At 39.7% G+C, this 16,728-nt stretch overlaps 1 protein-coding gene across 4 annotated transcripts in view; it reads right to left on the bottom strand.

The window, feature by feature from the left end:
* svep1 (sushi, von Willebrand factor type A, EGF and pentraxin domain containing 1) overlaps positions 1 to 16,728 on the bottom strand; it is a 95,983-nt gene that overhangs the window by 42,179 nt on the left and 37,076 nt on the right. For 3 of the 4 annotated variants that reach the window (XR_004336385.1, XM_032544083.1, XM_032544082.1), the window contains exons 4-5: positions 2,699 to 2,857; positions 1,452 to 1,631 (exon numbers count right to left, since the gene is read on the bottom strand). Coding sequence is in view for 2 of the 4 variants with exons in the window: in XM_032544083.1 (XP_032399974.1) it covers positions 1,452 to 1,631; positions 2,699 to 2,857 (339 nt within the window). In the remaining 2 variants the exon portion in view is untranslated. Of the gene's footprint in view, positions 1 to 1,451; positions 1,632 to 2,698; positions 2,858 to 16,728 lie in introns of those variants that run through there. The other variant, XM_032544084.1, reaches the window with a different exon arrangement.

The raw sequence follows: 16,728 nt of genomic DNA on the forward strand, positions 1-16,728 counted from the left end.
TCTCTCTCTCTCTCTCTCTCTCTACCTAACTGAACCATCCCTATCTTTCTTCCTCTAAACATCTGGCCTGGCAGAGAGCAGTAGCCTCCCAGTAGTTGCCGAATCCTTTTCAGTCTTAACGCACATGACCTCAATACACGGCAAAACAATCTTAACACGCCGCCACACAGACGCCATCTAACTCTAGCTTTTCTTGCAACAAGTTAGTACAACAGATTAACTCATATCCCTCATCTTGAGATGTTGATTTAATGCTACATAAATGTTAATGAGGGTTCACAGACATTAGAAGGGAGACGGCAGGTTCTGAGGGCTTTGATGAACCTCCCGTAGCTTAATGAGGAATCATATGAGACATGTGGTGTGGGGGAACCTACTGCAATCAATCAGATAAGCTTGCATTGTTTGTGTATAATCACTGCCAGGAGCATTATATTAAAAGAGACTGTGTGCATTAAGCAAGATAATACAAAGTCTGCAATAATGTAAAATCAGATGGAGTATGCAAAACGCATGTCACTAATGTGTACATTGTGGATATATTTGGCTATAATTGGGGCTGGAACACAGCTCCAATAAGTAATATGATCACCAACACACCTTTTTATTTCCTTATTTCCCTTAAGGAGTTATCACGAGGCTTGACTGATATTAACATGATCGACAAGCTAGGAAAGACTTTTTGTGATCATCAGCTATCAGCAGCTAATCAGATTTCTGTGCTTACTCGCTTTCCCAACCAATACAATTTAGCTTGGTTATTCACAGTTCCGCCTTGTTTTTTTGTCTTTATTATTGTAATGTCATTATTATTAGGTGATAGCAGGCGCTCAAATCCTCCAACTCCCCTACAACCTTTATTTTAAAGACTGCAGTAAAAATATAAGAAATGCCTTATAAACTATCGTCCTTGGTATAATCTTTGTAGTAGCATAACAACATTTTGCTACTACATCCAGTAATTCAGGGCCTATTGCTTAAACCACTTGATTAGGTCATGATTTGAGCTACTAGTTGATTAATCATTTAGTGTGATTGTCAAAAATTGGCAGAAGTTTTGATAATTAAAGAATAACTTTTTTGTATTTTTTACCCAAGCATAATATCAATTTTATATAATTATGAACTAAATATCTTTAAGTTTTGGATTGTTGGTTGGATCAAACAAACAATTTGAAGACATCACCTTGGGCTCAGGGAAATTTTTATGTCATTGTACTGTATATGTAAACAATTAATCCATTAAATGACAAAAAAATGGCCCTTCCCAATAGCAGATTATTTGATACTGTCAATAATCTTCAGATGCAGCTCTACTCTACTCTAGTGACTCAATAGCATTAAATTAGAGACAGTGTGAATGCATGATTCTGTTGAACTGGTAAACTCTCGGGACACCTCCTTCTGTGATGTTTTCTATTTTATCATAATGTGGACTGCTTCCTCCTCACCTCTGCAGCTGGCAGGTGTCCCTGACCAGGTGCCATCAGCCTGGCATAGTCTGATGCTGGTTCCCTGGAGGTCAAAATCTGGCTGGCATCGCACACCACAGGCTGCATCAAAGTGGTTGTTGCAAACATTTTGGATGAAAAAGCCATTTTCAGGAGGAGACAGTTCTGGACAGTATACCACTGGGAGGAGGGGAGAGGATAGGAGAGAGGAGAGGAGAAGAGAGAAGAGAGTAAAGTCTTGACTTTCATATTGTAGCCAACACAAAAAGACATACAAAAACAAACAATGTAACACACACACACGCACACACAGAAAGCCTAAAGTTAATATTTCTGACAAAAAGGATAATAAAACAAACTTGTCAAACATTACCTCCCCGATCTCCACAGAGGGAGGAAAATAGAGCACAACTCAGTCCATGAAACTGATGATTAATGAACATTGTTCACATGAACGGCTGTGTGGAAATCAATGGCTAATTCTTCAAGGAATGGGAGGACCATTTACATTACTGGAAGCAGATTCACAATACAGCACGCTCTGATACTAACCTCATCCTTCTGTGGAATACTGTTTTTCTCTTACAGTTGATTCATCTTCATGCATCACTACATTTCTCATATCCTCATATCCCAATCCTCATATCCCAATCCATTGTCCTTATTGGCTCGCCCATATTTCTTACTTTATGAAACATGTTTATTCATGTGTTAAAACTTGTATATGGTTTTCCTCATCATTACAAACACAGCTAGATGACTACACAGTGGCCTGTTTGCTTTGACAAACTGACTTCTTGGGTGAGAGCTAAAAGCATGCACTTAGAAGGAGGGATTGTAGATATTTATTGCCATATTGTCTAAATTAATATTTTCTCGGTTCATTTTCTTTTTTCACTGGCTGACTTTGTGTGTAGATAAGTAATGCATTTCCTACTTAATTAGTCAAGTGTAAGTGATGCCCTTTACCTTGTCTTTTCTCTTGATGTATGATATTTTTGGCAATTTTCCCTTGGCATTCAGTTATAAAGGATTATTTTTGCTCATAATAACTGTTTTAGTAAAAATAACAATAATAAATGGTCAAACCTAAATGAAGTGGAGACAGGTTGAATCACTAATCTGTTCATAAAATTTACCAAATGAAGTTGTCAAAAGTGATTTTCCGCAAAAGTGCCAGTGGTTGAGACCCATCCAGCTATATCAAATATAGCTGATAGTGCCGTTAACAGATCAGTGACTCTTACCTTGGCAAGTCATGCCTATTGGCTGATAGCCAAGCTTGCAGACGCAATCACTGAGGGAGGTGCTGCCGGGCTGGGAGGTGAGGTACGAGTCGGGGCATGGCAGGCAGGTGCTCAGGCCTCCTGGGGTTCCTTCTGGTTTATAGGTGCCGGCAGGACATGCTGGAAGGATGAGAGCAGAGGAGAAATACTGTAGTTATGTTCACTATAAATGTTACACAGAAAAAAAGACACAAAAAGACAGCTGGATGGAAAGATTGGATGATGGACATGTATAAAAGGCAATTAAGCCGAAATGAAAAACTGGCTTGCTACTGCAAGACAGCAAAACATGCTTTGTGACTGAAACTGAAAAACAGCTTTACAGATTTATGAGGAGACTTTGATCATATTCATGTTTGGACATATAGTGGCGGAAAATGAGGCAAAATATTACTAAATGATCTCACAGGCTAGGTAAAAGAGACATTTTCAATTCAGCATCTTAATTATTCCGAGCAGGGAAAACTGTTTTGTGGCACTGAAAAAGGCAGAACATTTTACTGTTTTGCAAAGAAATGCGACAAAGAAAGGTTTATGAGCATTTAAAACCCGTTTTAGATGAGCACACATGGGCTACATTAGAAAACCATTTTGTTCACCTGCACATGCACACACTCACAGACACACAGACATAACAGAGTATGTTTCTCATTAGCATCACCTGAGTCTGATCAGAGGACATGCTGTAAAGACAAAGCAACAGGGGTCGTATAAAGGTCCTCCAACATTCTTCCATTCATCATCAATCAACTTTGTTTCAGTGCATCAGAGTTTCAGAGGAGTGAAAATAAATGACTGAATCCATCACACAGTGCTATCGGGGTTTAAAGGTTACTTTCACATGGATTGTTTATAAAGTACGGATTAACCGATTAAACCTGTGATTCACTGTAATATATTCAGTGACGTCATGTGCGTCTAATTCAGTAGTTTCCAGGGATCTCATGAGTCACTGATGTTTTTAGATAAACTTCTCTAAATTAGCTCCAAAATGCTGATGCTGATGATTTGAATTATGTTATTACCAGGGACAACAGCCCTTATCAGCCATTATACGGGATGTTTCACACAAGCAATTTGTTGTGCTGATAATTCCCCTAATGCACAGCGATTACTGGTGCACTTTGCAGGGGAAAAAAAGCTTTATCAGTTGCTGTCCAAAGTCAACACAATTTTCTTTTTTTGTGTTTTTGATCCTGTGAATCCAAACCACTTTAAAGAAAGCTTTCCAGCAGCACAAACACATTACAGCCACTGTATCTTTGATGACTGCTGTAGTTGTTTACATGTTCATATTATTCACACCAACTGTTTTAGTCATAAAGTTTAGAAATCCCTCTCAGGAGTTACCACAAAATGGCTAAACTAAAAATGGTTAACTAATGTTTGTATTGTCAATAAATCATTCGGTCTATGCGATGTCAGAAGGTAATTAGGAAAGCCTGTTGTGGTTTTGTGGAACCCAGGCTGGCTTTTCAGGGGTCTTGTTTGGTCTTGTTGTTTGTCTGGAGCCCAAAGATACTCAGTTGATCATACTACATATCATATAAGTCTGGCAAGACTAACACATGTTTATATTTGGGGCCTGGAGTCACAGAACATCTGGCAACTTTGCTTTTAAAAATGACTTGGACAATTGGTTGACTAATTGTCTCAGCTACAATTTTATGTGCATCCTAACTGACTAATGCAGTACCACAGTGCTTTTATGTTTGAATCTGTACTCCGGTTCTAGTTCAGGAGTAAGGAAACCTCATTAAAAATCCCATTAACATGTATTACTACCCTAATAACTAAAATACAGCCTTGGAACAGAGTTTCTCTTAATAGCATGTCACTTCATTTGCCTACATAGGGATGGTAGAAAAACTTTTTAGTGGCCTTTATGAACATTTCCCATGAAGCCGCTGACCTTCACGAGCTAAACATCCCAGCTCAAAGGGTCGCTGCAAGCTTAGACATGTCTTTAATAACAGCCAGACAGAAAGGAGCAAATGCTATAAAAGTTTAAAAACAGCAGAGATTGCAGGTAAAGAACAAAAAAAAGATTTGACACAAGTACTTGTGAGGTCAAGCTTGTAGGTTCTTCATGGGACATTTATATTTCCTTTGCCAATAAATTAATTTTTTTTTTTAACCAAAATCACAAATATTTGAATTTCTAACGTGCTTAGGGATGTTGATCTGTCTTAGAGGATGGAAAGTAAACCCTAGAATCAAATTTTTTTGACTGCATAAAGTGACAAAAATTATACATTTACAGTATAGTATAATTTGACTAGTTTTCTGGTCCACCTTTCATGTATGACATGGGTTAACTGAATGTGCATGTTTGAGCAACCCACATGAGATTGTTGGTTAATAGTCCAATTTTTGACTCCAGACTGCAATCATAGCTTCAGACACATCACTTCTAAACCATAGAATGTAATGGAATTAGACAGAATTTTATTACATGTCGATCAAACAAAGTTCACTCTTACGTCACACTCCATTTAAGCAAATCCAAATGTTTTCAATTACTGGAAAGACTAGCAAGACTAATTATGAGCTTTACTACTATTTCTATACATAACAATTATAATATCACTTTATATCACTTATATCATCGTCTTTGTTGGCATTAGTTCAAGTCTCCAGTTTATGTCATAAAGCTTAAGTAAACTGTGATTTAAAAAAACAAAAAAACAAGCAGGTTGAATTACAAGCTGTTCTGTACGGTAGGTGCAACAGAGAATCCACAGTACTGATATTCTTCACAACTAATTTACTCGCCGCTAAGCCAGAGGCCAGGTGTGAATTTCCACTGCTGAGCCAATGCCAGCCTCTCACCATACTCTCTTTCTCTTCTCCTACTAGCCTCAATTAGGCACAGTTTATAGCCTCTCTGCCCCCTAGCTCCTTCATCTGTCTCCTTCGCGCACACACACACACACACACACACACACACACACACACACACACACACACACACACACACACACACACACACCTGCAGTTTCCATTTGATAACAAAAGCAGCCAACGCAACTTCTCTATCCTGCGACCTTTAAACTCAGAGGAGGCATCTTACATAACACCGTCCGACAGCTAAAAGTGTCCCGTCTGTTCAAGTCCTTGGGAATCTGTTTTACAGCTTCATTTAAGGTTTACAGGAAGCCTAGTTATTTTTTAATACAACTAATAATTCACTGGCAGCGCAACAGTGGAAATATTGTATTGAAAAAATACAGTATTACATTTCAATTCCTGGCAAGTTGCATGTGCTGGCAGGTAGAAATGTCCACAGACAGATACATGGCCACACATATACACATACACACACACAAAGTTTAGAAAGGCCAGACATGGCTTCTGGCTGTGGGAATCAGGATGAAGGATGGAGGGAGGGATGAACAGGAAGGGATAAATGATAAAAGAACAAGCAGCCATGAATCTAAAATAAAAAGGAAAAGCTGGAAGGTGAATGTGGCGAAACCTGTGAATTTCCTTTAAAATGTATCATTGCTCCATGACTTGAGCCAAAAGTCAGTTGGACCCCATACTGAGACTAATTGTGTTTGGACACGGCACTGGTCTGAATTACGCAGCAGCCAATAGTCTCGTTTTGGGTCCATCTAGTTACTGCCTATGGCTGTGGAGTTAACTCTGCTGCACTGTACCCTTCATTTAGAGAGGAAGTGGACCGACAGTGAGCCAGATGACCATAAAACAGAAAGAGCCTGCTGTGTCTGGACTGGTTGTACCCATATGGAGGGACACCAGCTGGTCAAAGAAATCTACTGTAATGATCTTAGGAAAGGAAAAAGCAAGTCTCCAGAATCAGAAACTATTCATTTAAAGTCAAAGCCATATTTGAGCAATCTTAATAAGTTAGATATCATAACATCACAGGCATTCTTTCTTTCTGATTCTTATAACATCCTTTTAAAAATGTTTTTCAATAGTTTCTTGACAAGTAAAATATTACTTTAATTAAGGAAGTTGCGAGAATGCCAATCAATCATTTGAGAGCAGACGGGAAATTATATGAACAGAGTTGTCAAAATGGATGTCTAAGTTTTGTACCAGGCATGTCTGCTTCATCATTCCTGCAAACTGGCGACATTTTCCTCTGCCTCCTTTCACTTTCAGAGGATACAAATTTGGCAATGTTCTGTATTTTTCAAAATATTTCATGAAAATACCAAGATCAAGACAATCTGGTTCTTTTGTTTTAATCATCATCATCTACTGTGTACAGTAGCCAAAGCTTGAATTCCTTGCTGGACTTCCATTATCGTCTAAGAACTATTAATATATATACTGTATATTAATATTAATATATTGATAATCCAGACTGTTGCACTGGGTGACATGTAACTTCATTACAATGTAGATGTAAATTAGCATTGCATTCCTATAACATGGTTAGACTCACGTTGGGACAGACACAAAAAACTGAACCAAACATATCATCTTTTTTATTCGGCACATTCTACTTTCTTGTCAAAACTTAGCACCTTCGGTCAGCTAATGTATCCTCGAGCCTCTAGCCTGAAACAGAAATAAATAATATAAAATAGATGTTATAATATTTCTTTAATTTTAAAACTTATAGTCTTTAGCACCAACCAGTGCTGCCTCAAGTGACATGACCTGATTTTGCGCCACTCCTTCTGGAGACACAAACAAACTTTTCTTATTACTTTTGCACACATGCGGAGTACTCCAAGACCTGTAAACAGATTATAACTCTTACTCAGATAGCATGAAGTCCAAACCTCACCTTTGTATTCATAGACTCACTCATGTAATTGTTAACTATCTTAGCTGTCACTGACATTCCAAACATGGTAAATATAAGAATACTTCAGGAATCTAAGGAATATAAGGATTCAATAGAGAGTCAAAGACAACAACGAAACCAAGAACAGGACAGTTCATCTGTTAAAGTCCTTTCTCCTATTATGAAGTAAGTCATTTAAACTGGCAGACACGTCTGGCCCGGGAGCCAAAGTTACTATCACATGAGAATCTCTCGAGTCTCTGGGGGGAGGCTGTATTCGATTAGCCAGTCCTAAAAACAGACTGGGACGGAAACGATGAAAGGAGATCCAGAGGGAGAGCGAGAACATCTGCCTCTTCAGCCACAATGACAAAGAGAGAGAGAGAGAGAAAGAGAGAGAGAGAGAGAGACAGAAAGAGAGAGAGAGAAAGGTTCTGCTTAGTCCAACAAAATCCACAAACACATGCTTGCAAACACACATGATTATCCATACAGTAAGCATACACACACACATTGCTTCCCACATGTTTTCTTGGACGAAAACCACTTACTTTTCATGACAGGGAGAACAATCTTAAAATAACACTTAAAACAATCTCTTACTTGAAACTAGAAAAATCTTGTAAGTCTGATTCACAAGTAAGCCTGGGCATCAAACGTTGTAATTTTGTACCAATGCCGAATTTCAGGAAGGAGATTTCAGATACAGTATTAGTGGACCACTAAGGTCTATATAAAAGCATCCAAAAAGCTCCATGTCATGGGACCTTTAAATGACAAAAAGGTTTGTATTATATTGGTACCATTAGTTGGTCAGTTTAATCACTAGGAAGCCCTATGTGATGACATTGATTTCTTTTGTTTGTTTGAGCTTTTGACAATGTCAGACAACTAGTGAAAAAGAAACACTGTTTGCTTTGCATCTTAGATTGAGAAAAACAAGTATAAGATGTAGGGGATTTTTCTATATCACTGATTATACACATTATACCTGGGATTCAGCACCAATTTCAAAATATATATATATTTTTAAAACCCTCCTTTGTGGTATACAAGCATGTTACAACCATTTATTATTTTTTCATCTTTTTCGTTGGCAAACCATAATAAAGTATTAAGTTACAAAATTTTCCTGACATCTGATATCTGATTAAATAGTAACGTAACAAGCCTAAGCATATGACCAGGCATCAATCTACTATTGGGAACACTCCAACAAAACAACAGACAGAATTAAAACATAACTGTCACTGACACAATGAGTAGCTAACATTATGGGCAAATATGTGCAAAGTGGTCCTATAATATTTGTGAAGCCGTGACCCAATTCTGTCTGTCGTCTTCAAAGCCAAACAATGACCGAGGAAGTGCAGCAATATTACGAATGGGCGGCTAAATCTGGACAGAGGGCTGGCTACTTGTGGTCAAAGGCCCTCTCACACAAGAACTGTTGTTAAGTTAGGACTTAAATTCCAGGGTATTTCACTAAGAAAACAATGTTCACATGCAAGGAAACTTTCCACTCTTAAATTAGACTTGCACACTTGAGGTGCATAAATAGACAATGGAAATGGACAATTAAAATGTATAGTCTAGCCCACAAAAATTGACATACATTCACGCAAAGGCCTGACAGAGACCTGAAGAAACTGGTGCTCAGTTTGAATGTTTCATTTGACGTAAACACTGTTTTATATGTCTGTATATACATCCAATCTGAGCCAGCAGACTATAGGCACCCTATCCAGACCAACCCTCATTCATTGCACTTATGGTTGCCTCAGTGACAAGCCACCATAACATAAGAAAGCACTAGCATCTGTCTACCATTTACCGTTTCATTCACATTTCTCCATTTGGCTCCTGTGTATCCTATGTTTCAGGACTCAAGACCTCATGAAGAAGAGTAAAGATCATTCTGTGAGGTTCTGTTATACCAAGATGCTACCTTGAGTGTAGCATCACCAAGCACCTATTAAACAAAATGAACAAGAGAAAATGAGTGTAAAACATAATGACTGTAAATAGGAAAATCTATCCCTGCTAAAGTGTCCCTGAGCATGACACTGGAACTCTTAACACTTTAAAAAACAAACAAAAGAAAACTGACTATTTCACCTATTTATTATGAACCGAGAAGCTTTCAACAGTTGATTTCAGACTTAAAAGTTCACTGAGAAAAAAATCAGCTGTCATCTGGTTTAGTATCTCCTTTGCTTGGAAATGTTGGCGTCATAGAATCAAAAACTGAAAACAATAAGAGCAAAGTGTCTGTGTTTGCAACAATAAGGGTCACAGGAATTTTCCAACCTCAATACATGGGTCACCTGCTGCAAAGAAGGTTTGGGAATCCCATCCTCGTGGAATGTCAGGATGCTCTAAATTACATCGACAGATTCTCAGTAAAGTCTGGTCTGCTCTCCAGCTGGATTGTGGAGTGAAAAAGGAGGGTGGGGGTGAGATGTGGCTGCTGCACAGCTGTCCACCTACACAGCCTACATCTGGGTCGGAAACGGACCTCCACGAACTCCCTGATCCCAAGAAGGTGAAACGTATGCTATGTGATGCAAGGCAGTCTTTGGAGAGGAAACTGAGGAAGTTCAGTTTCTGTTCCATCGCTGTCTGCCTGCTTATTAGTCAATACTCTTCCTAAAGGAGAATGACTTCACCACAATTGCTAGATACCTCTTGCGGATTCCCAAGGACAGGCAGACTGTCCTGCTCGCTTATTACAGACTCCAGGGTGACTGTGATTCAACAAGAGAGCGAGGCAGACCGCTAAACAACTGTACAAACACAGTTTGATTCCCAGTCCCAGTGTGCATGATTACAGATGTCAGTGTGCTGTGAAATCTTGTGATAAAAGACTGGGGTATGATCTCAGTACACTCGGGACCATGTAGCATAACACTAACCAAATTCCAAGGACGATGGGTGTGTTATCGGACATGCATACACACATACAGATCACGCATGTGCATAAAACACCACATGCACACACATGCTCATACACCTACATTGACACACACACACACGCCTCCATTCCCACAGTAGCCTCAGAATTGGTGCTTCCATGTGTTAGTGTGAGCTCAGGGATATTTTTTTGCTGAACAGATTCAGTTGCAGGACTCAGGCCCATCCAGTGTGTGCCTGTGTCTTTATAGGTTTCTTTGTTTATCGATATATTTCCGTATAGTGGTATCACGATTCTCAAAATCCACGATTCAATTTGACTTTAGATTTTAAAGGTGCTCTAAGCGATGCTGGGTTAGCTTGCCCCTCCCTCCTCCTCATCCTGTCCCCCTCCCCCTCCCTTCTGTGTTTCTGCAGACTAACCCCCCACCCCCAAATGCTTCTTGTCAGTTATTGGCTGGAACGCTGAAACACTGTTTGTGTATGCTTCGTGGTTCAGGTGGGCACAGTTTGTTTTTGTTGCCGTTTGTAGACCCTGGGCTGTCTACAGAGGCCACGTTTTTTTACAGTGTGTTCTGGGGACAGGCAGCTCGCGGATAGTGACGAGTTGTTTGCTGTGTGTGAAAACCAATGTTGTAGCCTAAAACATGCATGGCATTGCTTAGAGCACCTTCAAGGCCATGATTCAATTTAATTTCAACTTTTTTTTTTTAAAGTGATGGCAATGCCACAATAAGATCCACTAGATAGCAGAAGGGTACTTTTTAAAAACAGTTTCAGTTCCTCAGAGGTTTTTTCAGTGGCGCAATTGAATTCTCCATTAGTTTAACGACCTGAAGGCACCATGGAGTCCCATCGGAGCCCACATGCTTTACCTTGGTTGTTTGTTTACATAACTCACTCCCGGGGAAGGCAATTTGTTGCCACACTAGTGACTTAAGGGAGGATTTTTTGTTGTTTCTCTGTGATCTCCGACTCCGGCAGTGGTCATGGTGTCTGGAAAAGAGCAACTGTGGGCTACTGGTAAGTAACCCTGTGTCTTTAGCTCCATGCTCTCAGCTGGTAAACTACACTGTGTCTGCCTAGGTTTTTTTCTTTTGACATGCGCAGGTACGCGTGGTAGAGTAGAGGAAAAATACTGGGGTAATCACTAATCCTGCTTCTAATTTTGAAATCGTGATACTCCTTTTGTGTAAGTGTTGTGTGCACATAAAGCAAATGCTAATCCAAATGAGAGTTACAAACAGACTGACAACAATTCAGTCTCCACACTCAAACACCCAATCACCCCATCACAGACAAAAACTTAGTCATGGAAAGACTATTTTCACTGAAACACAACAATTTCGAGTTGCGGAAGCCGTTGAGTCAGAACTGGAGCAGATTTGTGGGTCAGAAAGGTAGAGAATGCTTCTCTTTCAGAAAGCTGTGAGCTGCTGACTGCCTCCATCCTTAGCCTGTGACCCTTGATGTAGCGTGTGTCCCTCTTTATCACCTCCCACCAACTGGACAGATTTCAGTCAATGGCTCTCTCTCTCACACTTGCACGCACGCACACAAGCAAACACGCACGCACGGAATTGAAAGATCAAAAAGTGAAAGGACATAGGAAGGAGCTGAAGGAGCACTGAAGAGGGTCAATGAAACTATCCGGAGATGGATAGGGGTCACAGAAAGGGACAAACATGTTGGATTTGAAGAAGGGCAAAGGCCTCGAAAAAGACACTGGAGAAAAGCACTTATAATGCTCATTGAGCATGTCATTCCACCTTAAATTCCCATGGGCACATTTGTCAGTTTAAAACATGTGTGAGAGAGAAATGGAAGCACAAGAGAGTTACAAATATTTTTAAATATTTTAGGTGCAAAAAGTCATGGCAGAGACCATTTTTTGCCTCCTTTGTAGGCACTGGGTTTTTTACTGTTTTTTATTTATTCATAATGTGTTTCCTAGATTTCAAGATTAATCTGAGTATTTTTAATAAACAAAAATAATAGTTTCAACAAACTATATCATAGTTTCCCAAATATAAATAAAAATTGCTCACAGTCATTTGTTATAGAAAACAGATCAGGGAATGTTTACCGTTAAGTTGATCTATCAAAATATATATATATTTTTTAATACATTTTGTTTGTTTCTCCACCGTGCTGCTGGCCTGTCCTCAAGCCAGGAATCCGATCACAGCAGATTTAACAAAAGGTGTTTCTGCTCTTAATCCCACTACGTAAATACTGTAGCTACATTCTGTCTGGTATCTGGAGAGATGGAAAGACGGAGAGAAGAGGGGGCAGCTGTGAAAGGAAGGAGCAGGGATGAGACATAGCAGGAGTAAATAAAAAAAAAACTGACGGCGTGATTAAAAGAAAGACAGAAAAGAGTTCATGATACAGTGAGGTTGTGCTTTTGCACCACTGGCTGCTTCCCGGCTCCTTGTTTTTCATGCTCTCCTGCAGAGGATGGTCCTATTAGGCCCAGTTTATAGCCTCTCTGCCTCCTCGCTCCTTCATCTCTGTCTCTTTCTCACACACACACACACACACACGTCTGCTTTACAGCATCCCTGACCTACAAAGACGGCAGCAGTAGTCATCAATTAAGGCTTTTTACAGACCTATATGTGTCGTTTAATGAGGGGAGGGGGAGTGGCATGGGCTAAAAACATGTGGTGTTGAGGGAAAGACTAATATGGATTTCAACACTTCCTGTACTTTATAACTAATGTATACAATCTGCTATAAAGCAAAAACTTCAAACACCAAATGACATGAAAGACTGTCTGACAACACCTGACGGCAGCTCAGACACTGGGCTCCTTTGTAGGTATTTCTGGTGAGCTGCCAAATTTTCTTAAATTGTTGAACCTCATAATGCTTTATTTGGGTTTTATTTTCATTGCTTCGGCCAACATTTATATCCTTTATAATAACATTTTATTCACAAAGTACAGCACGGCAGCATATTCGAGAAACACTTAGTCTTGCATTGTCAGACCACACTCTTGCGCCGTGTCAGTGCTGAAGTAGGGTCTTGCTACACCGTATATCTATTCTGGGAAAGGGAGAAATTTCTCTAAACCAGTCACAACCATCCAGGGAAGAGCTAAGCCCAATAGCGGAGATAGTGAGAAGGGAGGAACCTTGTTAAGTGTCATCCCAGCAGTTGAGCCAAACTAAGAGACATGTGTTCAAGCAGTTTAATCTGATTATCTACCACTTCCTTTTGAGGTGAAAAGTAAAGTGAGCACACCAGAAATGTCAGCAAAAATCCCTGACTGGCCGGTTAGCTCAGTTGGTAGAGCACATTTACAGAGGTTTAGTCCTAGATGCAGAGGGTCCGGGGTTTCCTGTGATGTATTCCCCTTCTCTCTCCCCTTTCAAATCTGAGCTGTCCTGTGTACCAACTTATTTGCCCATTTCATTCATCTGTAATCACTACTGTAGTCTTTTATTTACATAACATCATTAGAATTGGAATATAACATAATACATTACAGGTTGTAAATCACTTTGCAGTTGTGTCCCCTATAAATTTTCTTAATTACTGATCTTATTAGTTGTGATATTACCCACCCCCTCACACTCTGTCTCTCTCCATCTGGCACTAAGCCAGTTTGATCTTTGACCAGTCACTGAACGCTCTCCATCCATTCACCACAAAAAATGCATAACTCCAGGGTAAGGAATAGCCCTCCCTCTCTTTTTTTCTCTTTCCACTCTCTGTTCACCAAAGAAAAACACAAGCTTCCATCCAATAGGTTTAAGCAATTAATGGGGGTTGGGGGAGTCGGGGTGGTGGTGGTACTTGACCCCCCCAAACACCCTCCTCCGTCTGTCCTCAGGAAGTCCCAAGCATTTGCCCCCTGCTCATAACTAAACTAAAACTGGGCCAGAATTCATGTTGAGCAACTGAAGCTTTTATTTTTGCCACAAAAACATTGAGAAACAAGAACTTGGACAGAAACTGCACAGACAAGTACAGAATCAGACAGTCTGGTGTGGTTATTGATGCTGTGGGGATTAGGATTTGTGCAGTTGGAGGAAATAGAGAGTCTTTATATGTATGTTTATGTAACATGTTGGATGAGTTGGCCAAATGTTCCTCCTCTGGTAGAAATATATTTACTTTTGAAAACATTGCAGTGCAAACTACAACAACTGAGCAAACAGAAGGCCAGTGTCAACTATTAGGCTGCTTTCATCTGTCTGCTGGTAGTGGTGCTAATGACCTTTTGGTAAATGACAAGGTATCTTGAAAACTACTGGCTGAAGTCCATGACATCTGCTGTAAATATTCATAGTCCCCAGATGTTGAATCTTAATGTTTTTGACCTCCTGAGCCTCTTCCAGAGCCATCATCAGGCCACAATGTTTTCACCAAATATCAAAATAAATTGGACAGTTTGCAAGCTGAGCGTAATAAATCTATTTAGTGACGCCTCTCATCCTGCAGCACTATCAAGAGAAACGTTTTGAGCATCAAAACTGGAAGGAATAGCAAAACCATTATTACATTGGTAAATTCAATGTAAATGGAGTGTTCTTATATAGCGCTTTTCTGGTCTTAACGATTACTCAAAAGCACTTTTACATAGTACAAGAACCATACCCACACACTCATACACTGTGGCCAAGGCTGCCGTACAAGGCTCCACCTGCTCATCAGATAAACATTCGCACACATTTACACTCCGATGGCGCAGCATTGGGGGCAACTCAGAGTTCAGTGTCTTGCTCAAGGACACTTCGACATGGGACTGCAGGGCCAGGGATTAAACCACCAACCTTCCGACTGGCGGGCGACCGCTCTACCACTGAGACACAGCCGCCCTTTAAAGACCAACAGACCAACATCATTCTGATGTACTATTGTTAATTCTTTTTACTACTTAATTTTTTTATTAAAATTTAGAAAGGCTAGTGACAATCAACTTGGGGACACAACCTGAAGACTAGCAGGAGCGTACAAAGACTGGACAAACCATGCATTATGATTGTTTCCAACAACATTCACAGGTTTTAGTCTTTGCAGCCAGAAACACATTGAATGACACAAATCTAAAGCAAGTGTGCAACAGAAAGCATTTTGATTTAGCATGTAGTGTCTGTACTCTCTCAGGTGATATAAACAGGCATGGTTCTGCACTATTGCCTGGCATCTGTTATGTGTCAGATCCTGATACATACGTGTTGATCCCTGCTTAGTGTATACTTGCGAGTAAGCGAGTGTTAGCGTGACAGTGCATAAGATAGTGATAACCACTAACAAAAAAACTTTATCACTGGAGACCTCTGCAAGAGGAGCGGGGGGTGAAAGTAGAGAAGAAAATAAATAATGATTGCAACATTCCTCCCATTTCAACACTTTTCGTAGCCCTCCTTAACATTTACTGTAACAAATTCCACCTCTCTTGTTGTCATTTTAATTCTTCTGTTCAATTTATATTCACCTCGAGGCTTCCTCTCCCGGGACCTCTCGGTCATTCACATCGAGACCACAAATATTTACAGTGAAGAGGCAGTGAATGCTGCCTCCTTGCAACAGACACAAGGAAAAGAGAGTACATCTTGGAGATAGTCCTGACCTACACACAAAATGTCCACTTACTAGCTTTTTCTGGAGTTTTCAGTGTTTTGAGTTTTCTCAGTCAGTTGTCATTGAAATGGCTCAATTGTCATGATGCCATACTGAATGGTTGTATCTGAAATTCCATACCAGAATCTTTTTAGCAGGCTAAAACAGTATGTGAGATTTTTTTTAGCATGTCTGAAACCTTAGTATGAAACAAATAGTACATGAATTGCATATTATTTCCAGTGAAATATTACAGTATGCAAACACTGGACACTACGCCAGCATAAATATCCCACATGCCATGCGGCACACAAGGTTTATAACAGATAAGCAGACAGCAACCATAGCCAACAGAAGTACAATGCAGTTGAAGGTTCTGGAAAAAGATAGTAAGTGGACTTATTTTTAAGTGGATTTTTTTGGGAAATTAAATATTGCTTAACATTCTAAAGAGTAGCCATTGATTTAAGGGCAAAATTAGCATTTTTATATTGGCAACTATTAACCTGAATAAACAGCTATATCCTAGATGATAATAACACATTGTATATTACATTTCTCAATCTAGCATCAAATAAACTGTACCAACAATACCAATGAGTGTGTTAAGCTCCTTCTTTTTAATGTATTGAAGTCTGAAGTAATTCTTGCTTATTTAGTCAGCCAAGTAAAAGGGTGAACATTGAGAAAAATAAATACAGTACGAAACACACACAAACACACACACACACACAC

Source organism: Etheostoma spectabile, chromosome 19 (assembly GCF_008692095.1).
Source record: "Etheostoma spectabile isolate EspeVRDwgs_2016 chromosome 19, UIUC_Espe_1.0, whole genome shotgun sequence".
Lineage (NCBI taxonomy): Eukaryota > Metazoa > Chordata > Actinopteri > Perciformes > Percidae > Etheostoma > Etheostoma spectabile.